The 17,173-nt window shown below is 40.4% G+C and overlaps 1 protein-coding gene across 2 annotated transcripts in view; it reads right to left on the reverse strand.

Moving 5' to 3' along the window:
* Positions 1 to 1,257: 1,257 nt before the first annotated feature.
* The window catches only part of LPIN2 (lipin 2), a 53,877-nt gene continuing 37,961 nt past the window's right edge, over positions 1,258 to 17,173 (reverse strand). For both annotated transcript variants that reach the window (XM_075270646.1, XM_075270645.1), the window contains exons 14-20: positions 15,281 to 15,425; positions 9,233 to 9,381; positions 7,458 to 7,544; positions 6,787 to 6,939; positions 6,251 to 6,365; positions 4,316 to 4,419; positions 1,258 to 3,741 (exon numbers count right to left, since the gene is read on the reverse strand). In XM_075270646.1, the coding sequence (XP_075126747.1) occupies positions 3,597 to 3,741; positions 4,316 to 4,419; positions 6,251 to 6,365; positions 6,787 to 6,939; positions 7,458 to 7,544; positions 9,233 to 9,381; positions 15,281 to 15,425 (898 nt within the window). In that variant the 3' untranslated portion in view covers positions 1,258 to 3,596. The remainder of the gene's footprint in view (positions 3,742 to 4,315; positions 4,420 to 6,250; positions 6,366 to 6,786; positions 6,940 to 7,457; positions 7,545 to 9,232; positions 9,382 to 15,280; positions 15,426 to 17,173) is intronic.

Below are 17,173 nucleotides of genomic sequence, written 5' to 3' on the forward strand. Positions count from 1 at the left end.
TCGAGAGGACCAACCCAATCTTAGCATTAAGAATAGAGCTCCCACAATAGTTCAAAAATGGAAACTTTAATAGCGACAATCACAACACGTTTTGGGCGCGTATCCACCCTTTCTCAAGTGTAAATTGCTGTTCCGTTGAGCCAGATACATTAGATCCTGTCCTGGGGCCTGAAGTTGGCCCTATACCTTGAAGTCAGCCTCTATGTCCTTTGTTCCTGCTATGGTCTTGGCTCATATTTTTCTGTAATATACTCGTGTTTTTAGTTCATACCTCAATTAATTGTCCTTATGTCCTGCTTTGGACTCCTGGATGACCCTTGGTTCACATCTACGTTTGGTAATCCATTTGTAGACCCCTCGAATGGACTACTGAATGCATAGATTGTAAGCCCTCGCGAGCAGGGCCCTCTACCCCACTGTGCCAGTCGGTCACTGTTCGTATTATATCTACCTGTATATTTTGTGTACTGTATGTAACCCCCGAATGTAAAGCACCATGGAATTAATGGTGCTATATAATTAAACAATAATAAATAAAATAATAATAATACTAATAATAATACTTCATTTGCAAGCAATGTGCAGTGAAAGCACACATACCCCATAGACTATAATGGGTTCCATGTGCTTGCCACCAGATCTCTGCACGAGTCATGGGGACAGAAAAGTAGATTGTGAAGTACTCTCCTGTGCACATGTTCCCTGCGGAGATCTCGGAGCAAGCACATGGACCCCTGTGGGGTTTATGCACTTTCACTGCACACCGCTCTGTTCGGGGGGGGGGGGTTCCCCATGCGTACTCCCCTCTGTGATGTGCTGCTCCATGGTCTTTGACATGCTGGGACCACTTCAAGGAGGTAGGGACCTGGCAGATTCCCATACAGGGGTTAAAAGATGAACACTGGGAAGGCTGTTGTTTAAGTGGTCTCAGGAATTGCCCATGTCCGAATCAACAGAAGGTTCACAACCCACTGCCTGTTACATCATTGCAAGTTGGTGCCAGTAGACCCGCCACCAGACCAAGGCATGTTCGCACTGTATAATCTTTGTCTGTTTTTGAGAAATATTCATTTTCCACTGTGTGAACTTACCATTAGTGTCCATAATACAGACACATTATGGCTGACTGAATGCTCTGTGATGCAGTCTGTATTTCCATATACCTCCAAGCACCTTACACCGTGATCATCCTAACTGTATCACAGCTACACAATGCACTCACGCTTGCACACAATAATTAGGCACAATACACAAATAAAAATATATAAAATATCTGAACACTTTATTTGGATAGAATTGAACAGGATACCTACCACAATTAAATCCTTTTCACAATTTGTCACCATGTAAAGTAGACTCATACCTTAAGTGAAGGTAGGGCACTCAGAAAGAAAAGAAGTGTGCACAAGGAGTTCTTACTGGCTGTAAGGAAGATTTATTGCACACCACTTTCTGCAAACCACTACAGCCAGCACCAGTGAAGTGGAGGTTAGTCAGGCAATGTTGGCTTGTACCCTGTAATTATGAGCTAGAACCTTCCAGGCGGCTTCTTTTATCTTCATCCAGTATTTGGCATTAGGTTATACGGCCGCCAGTCTGATAGTTGCAGAATAAGCAGCTTCATCTCTCCCATACATTTCTTTATAGTACTATAAAAAATAAGCTTTTATCCTCTACAGACAAGTTTGGGGGATGGATCTACTTAAGGAAATCAATTTTTTTTTTTTTTTTTTTACTAAAACAGGCGAGAACTAAAGAGGAGACTGATCATAAAGGATCACTTACTAACATGGCTGGAAGGCGAGAACTAGATCACAGCAACTGATCAGACGTTGACGGTCACTGTCAAACTGGCACCAGACAAATGAAACGCAGCAGCTGATTGGTTGCCATTGGTTACTGCATAATCTATTATTCTCCTTAAGTTTTATTGTCCGGTGTATTCCTACTCGGATCCTTCACAGCTGGTTAGTTAAATCGAACCCGTCGCATTAAGCTTGGTGTTCGATCTTCCAGCAGCATGTCATATGTCAGGTATAGGTGAAGCAGACATGGTTTAGTGGGAAAAGATCCAGAATCACTTGTCAATTATTAATGTAAATTTCCACTCTACGCCTAGGGGTGGCTGGCCCTACTGACAGAATCTTCCCTGTACAAGTAGGACTAAAGAGGTAACAGGTAGTCACTGAAGATGACCACTCATTGGACCCTATGCCGAAAATAAACAGATAATTTACTGATCACCTGATCTCAGCTTAGGCATCCAGTGGTGGTCCTACTAACAGTATGACTTACCTCTGACCTCACATAGGGATGGCAGTCAGTTACTGAATATGACCACCTGGACTTCTACATCCAGAATGAACAGAGATGTAATGTGCGGGCGTAGATCTTATCTCATTCTTGGCTTGGGTGTCCAGTGGGTGGTCCTACTCCGTGACTCACCGTTATCCCTGTACCCAGGCAGGGAAGGCGGTCAGCATCCTGAGCAGGGCCACCCACTGGACTCTTACACCCAGAATGGACAGAGATGTAATGTGCGGACGTAGATCTCATCTCATTCTTGGCTTGGGTGTCCAGTGGGTGGTCCTACTTCGTGACTCCCCGTTATCCCTGTACCCAGGCAGGGAAGGCAGTCAGCAGCCAGAGCAGGGCTAACCACTGGACTCCTTATGCCAAGAAAAAGCAGAGATTTAGATCAGAAAATTTTCCCCCAAACTATCAGTCTGCTCAGCAACTCCTATTCTATAACATGTAGACTGCAATTAAGAGAGGTTCCCTTAAAGGAAAACTAAAGGAGTGATCTACTGCCTGACCATATCCCCTAGAAGTATTCTCCAGAAGACATCTCTTCATTTAGTAAAACGGGGGGACATTTGTTACCATGAGGATGAAATGTTATAATAAAGAATAACACTCAACTTTTACAAATTAAAACAAAACTGGATGGCCCACAGGCCTTAAATACACATTTGTCACCCTAAAACAAACTTTCACACAATTGCCTTAAACATTGTATGTTCTAGTGGCTTGAAATGCAGGTAAAATAAATAGCTGTACTCTTACACATATTTGGATTAAGCATTTATCACAGATGCTGAAGAACCAAATTGTTTTCTAGGAGATAATACTTGCACACCGTGTGATTCTCACTATGTACTTAAAAAGTCTCCATTGCTTGTGGGTCCTGAAGCGTATTGCCCCGCAATAGACGCTACACCCCAATGGCTTTAAAGATGAAAACTTCAAGGAGGCACAACATGATAGAAAGAGACTATTACACTTCAAGGTATGCTTGAACACAAGATAAAATGTGCAATGCATCTGTCACAAGAACAAAGTTAAATTACAGTGAATTAAGATATTGTAGTAAAATAAAATCACTTTTCTCTAACATTTTCCCTGAATATATTGATAGGATACAATATCTTTACTGGCTACAAATTACTAACCGACTGTAAGACAAAGTGAGATAAAGGCCTTGGAAACAATGGACAACAATGCAGGCTCCTCACATCAGTAATACTCCAGGTAAGGGATTGCCGACCGAAATGATGTCACGTCCGCGAACAGTTCCAGACATGCTCATGAGTGATTTATGTCAAGTCTGCCAGGTCCAATTCTGGCAATGGGTCTCTCCAATAGCAAAAAGAGCTAAATTCCGGGCAAGAGAAAGCACAATTCTGCTCTTTGTCCAGCAAAGGAAACACATGTTCAACCAGTTCACTTAGTCGACTGTACCTGGAGAGAAAAAAAGGTTCAGAGAAAACATATGGTCAAGTAATGGATAAAACTAAATTATAAACTGGACAATTTACATTACACCAAATTGCATAGAGTCACGATAAGTTAATGCTGTGCTTGTATATATGCGTGCATCTATTTATATAGCTAGCTAACTATGTATTTATATATGATTATTGTTATTAGCCCTTAAAATGTAACTAAATGTTCAGGCAAATTTAGACTGTCAGTATTTGAGTCATTAATAAATTTATAATCTACTTTAATATTAAGGCTATGTTCACACCTGCACCCGGTCTTCACCTGGGAATTCTGTTCCCCCCCCCCCCCCCCCCCCAAAAAAAAAAAAAAAAAAAAAATGTGGAGAGAAAGGTCCTGCAAGCAGCGCTTTTCTCTCTGACTATGGCATTTCACAGGTAAATTTTATATGCTGCGACTTTCAAAAACGCCGGCATTCAAACACTGCATTTTTTTTTTCAGTAGCGTTTCCGCAGTGTGGGGTTTCAGCCTTAAGGTTGCTTTACCTGCATACAATGCAGGTAAAGCAGGGAGAAGAAGAAGGGAGACTTACGATGTCTTATTTCCTTTTGTTCTCTCTTGTATTAATTCTCCTTTTGGATTGACAGTAAAAATTCGGCAGTCTGGGACTCCAACTTTGACATAAGCAAAAACGTCCTGAAAGACATATATGTTACACTCAGAACAATCTTCCATCTCCAAAAACACAAAAAAGAAAATATATTAACCCCCCCCCATTTGGTATAGACTGTGGCGCAGACAGAGTTAATAGGAAAGTATTTTAAAGAGCATCCAGATATAAACATTTCAACACAGAAGCTGGACAGCAAGCCAGAGACATAACTTGTATTCCCATGCTAGGGGCCTCAGGAAACACTGAGTCATGGGGAAATGTGAAGACGCTGGAAGACTACATCGACTTCCAGGGGATCCCTTTTGTGTGATGATCTTTGGCTTTGTTCCACTTTTGTTCAAGCCGTCCTGCTCTTCATTTCTTGTTATCTCCAGTATTATAACTAGATTACATTTTTCTTTCCTTCTCTTTGGGTGGCGCTAACAAGTTCATCCTTGGAAAGTGGCATGTACATATACACAGCAGTTCATTTAATGGATTCTATAGTGACGGCTTCATCATACACCCGACCTCACAGATGGGACAGCTTTGTAGATCTATCACATACACGTTCCTTAAACACCAGATAACTAAGATTTTAGTTGTGTAATATTGAAGCAGAAAATTATTTTTCACTTCATAAAAAATAACGGATTGCAGGAACACAAGGATTAAGAAAACCGGGTACTTTACAAACGGAGAAGTTTTCTAGTACTAGAATTTCATCTCCTGTAATAAGATCTACAAAGCTGTTGTGCTTTGTACTTTGAGGTAAATGACACTTATGTAGGAAAGATAAAAAGAAATCTGTTGAACATCCGTCGCTCCCCACAGGCTGCTTTATTTATTGATCAAAGTAAATAACACTGGGTATGGGAAATATTAGCACAGTAATAGCCATATGGATGACTGTCTTCAACGCTCAATGTTTATTTCCAGTGCAAGCTCAGAACAGCCCAGATAGACGTCAAGTCGCTTTAATAAGAGCAAAAGATTGTGACCCCTGAAGTTCTGATGCATGAGGCCAACAGTCTGACCCCCACTGATGTAAAATTGATGGCCTGGGATGGCTCCCAGACCCCCCTCCCTCCCATGTGGCGGAAGCTGGTGAATTCCATTGTCCCGTATAATAACGTGGTATATAAAGGCAGGGGATGCCCTGAAAAATTTTGTAAGGTTTGGGACTTGTGGTGCGACTCTCCCTTGACACTGTATACTGACCATTCTTTTCGCTCTGCCCTGAATGCACTTGTTCCTTAGATGATCAAGGGGTGACGCTGGTCCATGCTTATACTGTATTTGGAGTAATGTGTATGTTCCTGTGCATGTTTTTCTGTTGTCTCTCTTGTTTTCTACTCTCGTCCTCTGCAGGTTGGATGGCGATTGATACATCTCTCGACTTTCTGGATTTGGACTTTCTACTGGATGATTTTTGCAAGCATTCAATTACTAATATGGACTTTGCAGCATGGTTTTTGGTTCTTGTTCTGTTTGACAAGATTTTTTGGTGCAAGGTTGCTTTGGATTGTGTACCAAAAACCTGACATGTAGGTTTTTTTCTGTCCGCTTGAAAAGTCGGACATCTTTACAAGTGGACAGTGAAGGACAGGCACGGAGTGCAAAATAACGCACCCAATCGCCATTTAAATGAATGACAAGTGTCACAGACACAGCTAGTGTCCGCTCCTAGTGTCCGTGCCAGATTTTGTACAGACACTAGTAGCGAACACTACCTGTCAGACACTGACGGTAGTGTGAACGCTCCCTTAGTGCATTCTCTCCTGCGTGTGTATTTAAAACAGCACCATATATACAGTGGCTGAATGTATGCCTACAGATAGAGAACCCAAATGTTTCACAGCACGTAGTACTTACATTAGTCCGGTTACCAAAAGCAGCATAAAAAGGTTGTTGATGTGGACCAAACAAGTTCTTAATATCATTGAGGCAGGCAATCTTGAACTTTTCAGGTTTCTTTTCTATGACCTCCCTAAAGAAGACAGCAGTGAAAAACGCAAGTGTCAGGGGAATAACAACAATGAAGAGGTTACACAATGCTATAGACGCTGTACAATGGTAGTAAACACTGCAGTATCACTCTCTCCAACAAGTTGGCATGAGTATGAAAGAAATGGTGGTATAGGTGGTTGTGTGTGTGTGTGTGTGTGTGTGTGTGTGTGTGTGTGTGTGTGTGTGTGTGTGTGTATATATATATATATATATATATATAGAAGAATTGCGGGAAGTAAGTGCTTCAGAGTGAAGGAATGGGGTGTAGTGCACGTGTATGAGAGGTAGGGTGAATAGTCTGCGTGAAAGAGATGGGGCATGGTGAGCAATCTGTGCAAGAAGGAACATTAAGTGTAGCTAAAATAAATAGATGCATATTTTGGCACTGGCTATATAGTTACCTGTGGAATGCAGAGAAAAGACTGCTTGGAGACAGCATTAAAGGTCCTCTTGGAAGTATAGTGCCTCTGTCATTCACCCAGTGCAAGTAGCCCCTAGTCATGTCTGCCATGCCAATAGCACGGGCCGAGCAATACAGAAATTTGTATCCATTCCTGAAATTGGAAAATTGGAAAGTGAATTTTTTTTTTTTAAAAAAAAAGAACAGTAATGTGACAATACACACATGAAACTGTTGGCAACCTTGAGAAGACACCTTGGTTTAGCTGTTTTATTATATATAGCTATATACATCCATCTCTGTATAGATGCAACTGCAGTACTGACAAAAACTGAACAGTTATTTATTGGTAATACAGACATTTCTGCTTCTGTCAAATGATTCTTGAAAAGTAAGGAATGAAGTAATGTGATCTCATATCACTTGACCTGATCCCATATGATTCATCCGGAGAGTAGTTTCAGACATCTGATGAATAATACGACTTGAGTCACATCTAATGGATTATGATATTATACTGGTAATGGACAATCCCCCAGATTTTAAACAAATTTTGGCTCGTAGGAAACTGTGAGCTGACACATATGTCCTGGTATCCATGGAGGCCATAATAATGACCTCATTGTTCTCTAAATAAAGGAATCTGCTTTGCAATGGAACCCAGATACGTACTCATGTATGGAGTGGTAAAGCTTAGCAATGCCCTGGTGTGTCCAATCCTTGCCAAGCTGAGGAAGAATCTGTCCTAAGGCATCGGACCTTAAATAACAGAAAAACACAAAGCATTAAACTTGATGTATGTGTATGCAGTGAAATGCAGTGTCGCATAGGACCATATTTTACTGCGACTTCATAGATTATTCTGTGCAGTTGTACAGCTCAGTAATCCCTTGTTCTCCACAAAACTTAAAAGATAAATGTACTGTATCCAACAAAGGTCACAAAGTGCTGCTCCAAGATATACCTGAAACCAAGTGTCTACAGAACGTTGTCTCTGTTTTGGCCAAGATACCTGGCCATGCTTTAAAGACTCTTCAACAGGTTGAACACTGAATTACAGAGTAGCTACCACCAGGTATTACGGTCACAGAGCTGCCTAGGTATATCTATGCAAATTTGCTGTCCTCAAGAAGAAAGAACACAGTTTTTCTATCACCACCTTCCGCCTGGAGAAGAGTCAATTTGCATATCTTTACCAATGTAGCACTGTGACTGTAAAGACTCCGCGCGTCAGCTAGGTGTCTACACAAAGAGATGATACCTTCTGAAGAGCCAAGTCACCCAGCAAGAACCCCAGAACAACTCCTTAGTCATGTTTTAAGACTTTCACAAGTCAAATATTAATTCACAAGGTAGCCACCTCCAAAAGGAGGGCACTAGAGAGGCATTTATGTAACCCTAGCAGAAATGGACATGTTTCTATAGGAAAAATAGCCTGTACTGATGATTAGTATGCCACCTCTCATAGGAAAGAAGAATATCATAGATCTATGGTCCAGTGTACTAAATCAGGAGGTAACATGTATTATCATTTATGACAATAGGCCATAAGTGCAACATTATCAGTAAGTCCTAAAGGCATAACAACAGTCACAATACCCACCAAAAGGTATACATTCATTCATAAGAGTACAGAGACTCATCAAACTAGGCACGTTGAAAGCATAACTTACATTAATGCACAATATCCCCAAATAACATTAGTAATAATCGGCCCTTCCATGAGGAGTCAGACTATTAATATTACCTCTGGAATGAATGGCGCACGTGCTTGACATATCAGTCGTATCCAAATCACCTTCTAAAAATAGGTTCTGCAGCAGCAACTGCATTTGATGGAAGTCATTCAGAAAGACACAGCTCAACAAACGTATTATATATTAACACTGGCATCTGGTGATCGGTGGACAGAAGTCTGATCGCTGGGACCCCACAAATCACGAGAACAGAGGTCCCATGTACCCTCATTTAATGGAGAAGTCATCATGCGTCTCCTCTGCTGCTCCTCTCAGCTGTATAGGACTGGCAGATATATAGAGAGCAGCGGTTTGCCATCTCTGGCAGTTTTAGATAATTGGTAAGTTTCCTCTGAACATGATTTAATTCTAACCATAAATTCATGACAATTACAGAGAATTATTAACAGATTCCCAGATTTCGCTAAAGCTGTGAAGAAACCTCGGGAAATTCTGATCCACTGCTACAGATTTACTCACAAGAGTCAAATAACAGGATGAATGTATAATTCACTGCTTTTCCAAACCACATGACCTCCATGTAGTACTAGTACTGGAAATTGTTCCCACAGTGAATAATGTGTGTGTGGGAAGTGATGAGTAGACACCACGTCTACAAATAGCACATACATGGACTCCTAAGAGACTGTAGGGACAAGAGGGTAAAGACTACATGAAGAGATGGTTTTCTCTAGGCACAAACAAACTTACTTGGTTATAGTTCCATCAATGTCGGAAATGATGATCTTGTCGTTCCAGTTCCACAGATAAAGGGTGCCTTCACATCGGCATGTGCCTTGATATTGGGTTGTTATGCTAAACACAATATCATTTGGACCATCGCGGAGGTTCAGTTTTTCCTGAAAAAAAGAAATTAGTTAAAGCTTTACACATGCAAGATTAAACATGTGCTAAAACAATCCAATCATAGCCAAAATACCTTCCCATATTGTACTCAGACCATGACCAATGGTTATACCTGTCAATGACTACTTTGTAAGACTGGGCTTAAAGGGGTTTTCATGCAGGTCATTTCTCTAACCACAAACTGAGAATGGATTTAAAATGTAAAAAAAAAAAAATATATATATATAGAAGAAATGAGTCATGTTCTCCAATGCAGAGTCCCTGCTGTTCTCTACTTTCTGTTCCCTCTTGGCACACAGGAAATAATAGCTCTGCCACTTATTTCTCTATAGAAACCAGAAAGTAGAAGATTTCGGCAGCTATGTAACAGTATTAGTAGGAGGTAGATGAAGTGAGGGCCCATCATAAGCTTTTTAATATATTTTTACCTTCCAAACAACCCCTTTAGTGGTTCTTTATATCCATTATTCATGAATATGCCGTAAAAAAACCTGAAACACGATTGCCCATGTACTATATTACAGTAACAACTTTACAACAGTCTACAACTAGCTGATAAAATCCCAAGAACTGCTCTATGTAAACTCAGCCACATAAACCGGACGCTACCATAGCTATACATACATATATACTGTACATACATAAATCGGGAGAAGGGATATCTCCTGGAGTCTGCCTTCTCCAAAATGTAAATATTAGGCAATTAGTAATATTCCTATTCTCAACATATATGTGAACATTTACAAGTGAAAAAAATAGCCCAGTGAGGGGGACCCCACCAGAGCTTCTGTTACAGTATTTGGGAACAATAAGCTGAACATATCAAACTTCTAAATATAGGGAAAAAAAGAAGTCAGAACTTTTTCACGCCATAGAAAAACAAGGAATTTCCCTGGTGAAATCCTGTAAAGGCGCTCCTCCTAGCACAAGTTAAGATACTTCAGCTTTCTTGTTGGCAGAGGCGCAAACGTTGTTTCTCAATGTCTAAGAAATAGTCCTATCAGTGCTTGCACAGCTTCCCTTGAGAAAGCTGTGGTTTGATAAAGGAGAAGAAATCTTAGAAGAAATAAAGCCTCCTATTTTGTCAGTCATCCCTGGAGGCGGCTCAGCTAGTATGGTATATTCCAGGCTTTCTTCTCACAGTATACAAGTACTAAGCAGAAATCGGCGCCAGTTGGACGTAGTTACAGGTTCCTTTACTAGGCCAAGTCTCTGCTGCTTTGTCATGACTTTTATGAGTTATTATATGTAGTATACATCTTACAATCTGTCTACATAAAAACAGCAAAACTAGAAAGGAAAACAAAATGCAACATTGTGTAAATGCACTATCGCAGGACAATACCGCTACTTTCTAAGTATTTATCTCAATCTCATACCCCAGGCATGTCTGTGTTTTTTAAAGACATGTGGGACGTATAGAATTAAAAAGTAAATCTTCGATGATCTAAAGCAATTGATCCAAAATGGGATTTCTCACACTATTTCCCACTGAACTCTCCGTTTTCTGTCCTTCTGGGTTTCACTTGCTGATTAGGTTTAGATGAAGGGATCGGCGACCGCGGCACGCTCAGGAAGGAGGCTTATTTTTTTCACTGTCCTGCTTGAATATCTGCCTCCCGCGGAGAACAATGGGAGGCGGATACAGGAGGGAATTTGGCTATTGAGACAGAATTGCCTCAAAAATCAGCACAAAATGACACCAACATAACCTAAAGGGATCGACCAATGCAATTTATCCCACACAATTTAACCCTTTGTATCTCATGTACCCTACACTGTGCCTCCTTTATTTCAATGGATTTTGTCACACGGGGGGGGGGGGGGGGGGATTTCAAAATATTGCACTCTCTCTCTAGTACAGGGTGGTGTAGAAAGTGGCGTAACATCTCAAGGAAGTATTTAAGTGTAACGTTTCACTTTTTTGCCATCTTGCTCATAGCTATAATAGAAACAGAGAAATCACTAGTCAAAGAGAAGTCAGGAATGTGATTCTTTTTATGTTGCAACTTTCAACGGACACCAGAAGCCCTTTCTTAGGTGGTATAGAAGTTACAGGGGCGACCCCCTTTTGCATTTACATACACACCTATTGGCAATATAGGTTGAATACTGGACAGACCATCTTAGCAGCGCTTAGTTATTTCATTGCTAGGGAGACAATTGTTTCTTTTAGATCATCTCCAAGATAAGAAGTGACTGTTAGATGTGGTAGACTCTTATCTACTTCAGTCCATTACCCCACTATAACATACCATGGGTGTAATGACGACTTCTCCACACCTGGGTCACTTTACAGCTGAGCAGCTGGTTGTGGTTTTGTAGTACCGTCATACACGCCGCTGTGTACAGTATCCCCAGATGATGAGTAAGTCATCTGATATATAAAGCAGACACTAGAACAGCTGTCCGGGTTATCGCATGCCTCTCTGCTGCCTCATTACCTCAGTTACAAAGACACTCGATTTAGGATTTTTCTATAAATGTAGCAGAGTCCATATGAGTAATTGCCTCTAACAACTATATCAAATTGCAAGATTTATGTAAAAAACAGTACAAAAATTTAAAAATGAGACCTAAGCTATAGGCAATTGCTTTCTTTGCAGCCCTTTTGAGAACTATTCCCCAAATATATTCCACTGCAGTTTGATTTCTATAATAGAAAACAGTCCATAGCAAAATGTTAGTCCCATCATAGTAAGCAATAGAGTTGTTCATATAAGCCATCACTCTGATGAGGAGGAGGAGGAGGAGGGCTGACTTCTCCCCACATCTCTCTTAAGAATAAAAGCAACAGCATTGCTAGTTTAGCGCTGCATTCAGCCACCCACTCATACAGGTATACAGGCCTGGCCCTAGTCACTTGAATGTGGTGGTAATGTAGTACCCCATGTGATCACATCAATAAGAACTTTGAGGCATAAATTGTGGATATGCCATAAAGGTCTGTATTGCAAATACATAATTAGGCCGGGGCCCCATATGGTGTAAATGCTGCGGTTTGCCTGCAGCAGAAACTCCACAGACAAAAAACGCTGCGTTTTACAATCTCCACTTTGTAAAATGCTTACACATTTTTTTTTCCTGCAAATACTACGGGTGCAGGAATGTATTTTAAAAAAAATGTAGCGAGAGCCTACAGAACAAGCATAGTTTAAAAACCTAAAATGAAGTAGTTGCACAGTAGACATCAATGGAGTGACACAGGCTCTGAGGTTACGAAAGATAATTCACTTTTTATGGTCTTCAGCATATGGCGGCCATGCACACATTATACTGTAAGGCATGGATTTATGAAAGGCTTAAAACATTCCTGCCTGCTCCCACATATTACACAAAAGAAACCTACACATGAATGATGTGCCTAATGTCACTTACAGGGCATCTGCATCTCAAGACTCATGTGAGATTTCCAATATATTGCATATACACTTCAGAACTCACCACCAAAATGGTGTTAAAGAAAAAAAAAAAACTCGAAAAATTAATAATTGGATGTATATCTTAATTATTTTGAAGATATCATTTATTTTATGGAACGAAAGTGTGTGTGAAATTATATATATATATATATATATATATATATATATATATATATATATACATACACACCGTATATACTCGAGTATAAGCCGACCCGAATATAAGCCGACCCCTCTAATTTTACCACAAAAAACTGGGAAAACTTATTGACTCGAGTATACTACTGGAACATTTCAAGAATTAAAATGGTCGGAGTTCTTGGGTGCAGTAGATGCTGGGGAAGGGGAGGGGGTGTTTTGGTTGTCTGTCTGCCCCTTCCCTGAGCTTGAGGACTGTTTTTTCTTCCCTCACTTGGAATTCAGTCTGGCTGAATATAGGGTATCTGCAGTGCTCCTATTAACCCCTTCCCCATGGAACAGGAGCACTGCAGATCCCCTATATTCAGTAGACCGGACACTTTCAGACACAGGGATACCTAATGTGTATGTGTTTCACAGTCATTTTCTACTTTTAGATGTATTCTAGGGAAAGGAGGGATTTAGAACTCTCTTTTTTTTTTTTTTTTTGCAATATTTTATGGGAGATTCTATACATTGATATTGTGGCTGGTCATCGACCCCCCTCACGCTCCTAAAAAAAAAAAAAAAAAAAAAATAATAATTTTTTTTTTTTTTGCTGACTCTAGTATAAGCCGAGGGGGGCTTTTTCAGCTCAAAAACTGGGCTGAAAAATTCGGCTTATACTCGAAATATATATATATATATATATATATATATATATATATATATATATATATATATATATATATATATATATATATATATATATATATATATTAATTTATTACACACACAGTGAGATAAGACAACTTAAAAGGAGTTATTCCATTACCAAAATTATCCAAAACATACAGATATATATATAACTACTAGTGAGGATATGTGTAAGGAGCTGCAGAATATGTTGCCACTATATAAGCAGGGGAAATAAATTAAAATATCCCTAGTTCACGGTATAGCAGATAAAAGGTCTGGTTGCTGGGAGTCAGATTGCTGGGACCACCAGAGATCAAGGGAACAGAGTAGTGAGTGCTCCATATGAATGGAGGGGTGGTGGACTTCCTCTGACTCAGCTTCATTCACTTGTATGGGAATGCTGGAGATCTTGTTACATACATCCCACATAAGTAAATAAGCAGTGGCTGACATGTGGCCCCATCACTACTTTAACATGGGCCACTCACAGAACTCTGTTCCAGCGACCCGACGCCTCACAGGCACATTGTTTAAGGATTTATGCCATGAGGTTAAAGAATAAATTGTTAATTGATGGGGGTCTGACTGATGAGAATCCAACTGAACCAGAGAATGAGGGAGTTTTATTCCTGGTGTAAAGGCAGTCAAACCCCTAGTGGACACTCATGCACCCCCTCCTATTCAATTCAATAGAAACACTGTGTAGCTGCATTCACAATGGGGGGTAAAAACAGCCCTCTGTTCTTAGGATTCAATAAGCCACAAAAAAATAAAACATTCCTGAAAACTTCCTCTATATATAATTTTCTAAGGATTTATAAATGAATAAAGATGAAAAAAACAAAAAAAAAAAAAAACTATCAAAAGAAGAAAAACAAGGGGCCACACGGTGGCTTAGTGGTTAGCACTGCAGCCTTGCAGCCCTGGAGTTCTGGTGTTCAAATCCCGCCAAGGGCAAAAAAAAAAAAACATCTGCAAGGAGTTTGTATGTTCTCCCCGTGTTTGCTTGGATTTCCATCCCATATTCCAAAGACATACTGATAGGGAAAAATGTACATTGTGAGCTCCATGTGGGGCTCACAATCCACATTTGAATTTAAAAAAAAAAAAAAAAAAAAAAAAAAAAAAAAAGAAAAAAAAGAAAAACAGTCAGTTCCCTGAAAGCAGGATGTCAGATGTCAGCAACCCCAACTTCCAAACAAAACTTAAGCAAACTAGCAAAATCACATTACAGGAGTGCTTGGGATTTGGAGCAACCTCTGGGGCAGCTGGAGTAGGTGTAAACTTAAAAAAAACAAAAACAAGCACATACTCAACTGTACCCAACACTCTGTTGTCCACTCTCAAACCCGTTTCCATCGGGATCCAGATGCTGCGAGGCTCAAATGACCACTGACCAATCAGTGGCCTCAGCGATTGATGGAGACCGAGCAGTCACACACATACGTCACCAGATCCTGGGGCAACTGATCAGTCTCAGTGGTCACGTGAACCTCATGGCTTCCAGCTCTCGGAGCCCTGAAACATTAAGAGATGTGGACCAGGAGTGGACAACAGGGTACCAAGATCAGGTGAGTATGTTTTTTTTTCCTGGCCACCCCAGAGGTTGCTCCAACTCTTGAACAACCCCTTTAGGATAGGAATTAGGACATACTATTTGGTCTGAAGACAAGCGCAGGGTCTTCCGGTACGAAGTGGTTCCAGTATGACTCTGATGCTCCAGAAGAGCAGATTCCATTTGTATCTGCTTCAGTTCCAATGACTCTTCATCACTTGAGGAGTTGTCTTCTGCTGACGGCCTAAAGAATGTAAAGACATATAGATTCAGGAAAACTACTCAACTTCACAAATGACATTAAATGAATAATGACCTAAGAACACCCTGCCTTTAGGGATATGCAACCATTTCATGCACCATTTAGTATAAACGATGGGTAACCGCACAGATATTCCCCAGAGAACCGCTAAGCATTTATGAACTTCCTTAGGAAGCAAACAAGACGTAGTAAGAAAGGGGCAAAGAGCAAAACACACAGCTAAAAGGACAAGCATACTTTGAGGTAAATTTTCTCCTGCCATATGATCATGTACTTTGCCACCCAACATTCTCATTCTTCTAATGTCCAACTCAATAACCCAGAAGTAACAGCATATAGTCTGATGAAGCTAAAGTTTAGAGGCGGGGGGGGGGGGGGGGAGAATAATCTAAATCACTTGTCTCAGATGATCTAGAAGGGTATCTTTTATTTGCTAAAACACTTCTGGAGAGAAGCTGCCCTATCATCCATCATCACCTTTTTGAACATGAAACAGAAAACCCAAAAGGGGGAACCAATTCCTCTAAGAAAATTTGAGAAATATATATAAAAAATATTTTTTCTGTCTCCGCCATGTTCCCTCTCCCAGCAAAACATCAAAATCTTTGTTGGTGCTGCTAGGATTGATTGTTGCTATGGTAAATGGGATGTTCTTTGCTAGGCTGAGGCCACATACTGCAGAAACTATTGTATTTTTAATTTTGTTTTTAAGCCCTTTCTATAAAAAAAAAAAAAAACACAAAAAACTATCAATTGAGGGATTTGTGAAAACACATGAGAAAATGGTATGTTCTATTTTTTTCCCCAGATTGGTCACATTGATCACCTAGGGCTAGCTCACATGTAGTTTTTTGGTCCGGATTTTGACGCAGAAACAGTGTTAAAATCCAGGTAAAAAAAAAAGCCTTCCATTGAATTAAATGGGAGCCAGTCATTTCCTTTTTCTGCGAGTGGTATTTTACCGCTCGCAGAAAAAAAGAAGCGACCTGCCCTATCTTGACACGGATTCCGCGGCGGAAACCGCTGCAGCGTTCGTGTAAAGACAATCCCTCTAGACAAGGCCCATTCATTTGGGCCTAATCCAGAGCACAAAGCCTCGAATGTCGGAAGCCACGACAGTTGTTGCAGGCGCATTTTGGTCCGGATTCTGACGCGGCTTCCCGAGTCAAAATCCAAACCGAAAAACTATGCGTGAACTAGTCCTAAAAGAAATGGTTGTGTGAATAGATCTTATATTTAGAATCAGGCCAATGTACTGGCCATTAATAAAACACATAGCACACAACCGTCAAACCCTGCCATTAGGCATTGGCAGGACTCCATAGTTTGATCATAGGAAAACTTTACCCCAAGATATCTTTGGAGCAATATCAGCACTGGGTGTGAACTTGTTGCAGTTCACTACTACAAAGGACAATTTAGGAAGCTAGATCTTTAAATTTAATAACCAAGCATGTGTCTAATAATCTGGCCATACACCACAACCACTCTCCAGCACTAAGAGCGCTCTAGCCCCATTTCTACGTATTACAGTACAAGTCATGTATGGTCATAATCGCACATGGATACATGCATTTACCCAATATGGTTTTAAAAAACAATATGCCAAGCGGTAACAAAAAGCAGCTGTAAACAGCCAGGGCGAGCGCTTCTCTACTGTTTAATTCCTTTCAACAACCGTCTTCTATCAGGTGCATGGAAGCTGGCCAGGCATGAAGTGTAAGTGAGCC

This window comes from Leptodactylus fuscus, chromosome 4 (assembly GCF_031893055.1).
Source record: "Leptodactylus fuscus isolate aLepFus1 chromosome 4, aLepFus1.hap2, whole genome shotgun sequence".
NCBI lineage: Eukaryota > Metazoa > Chordata > Amphibia > Anura > Leptodactylidae > Leptodactylus > Leptodactylus fuscus.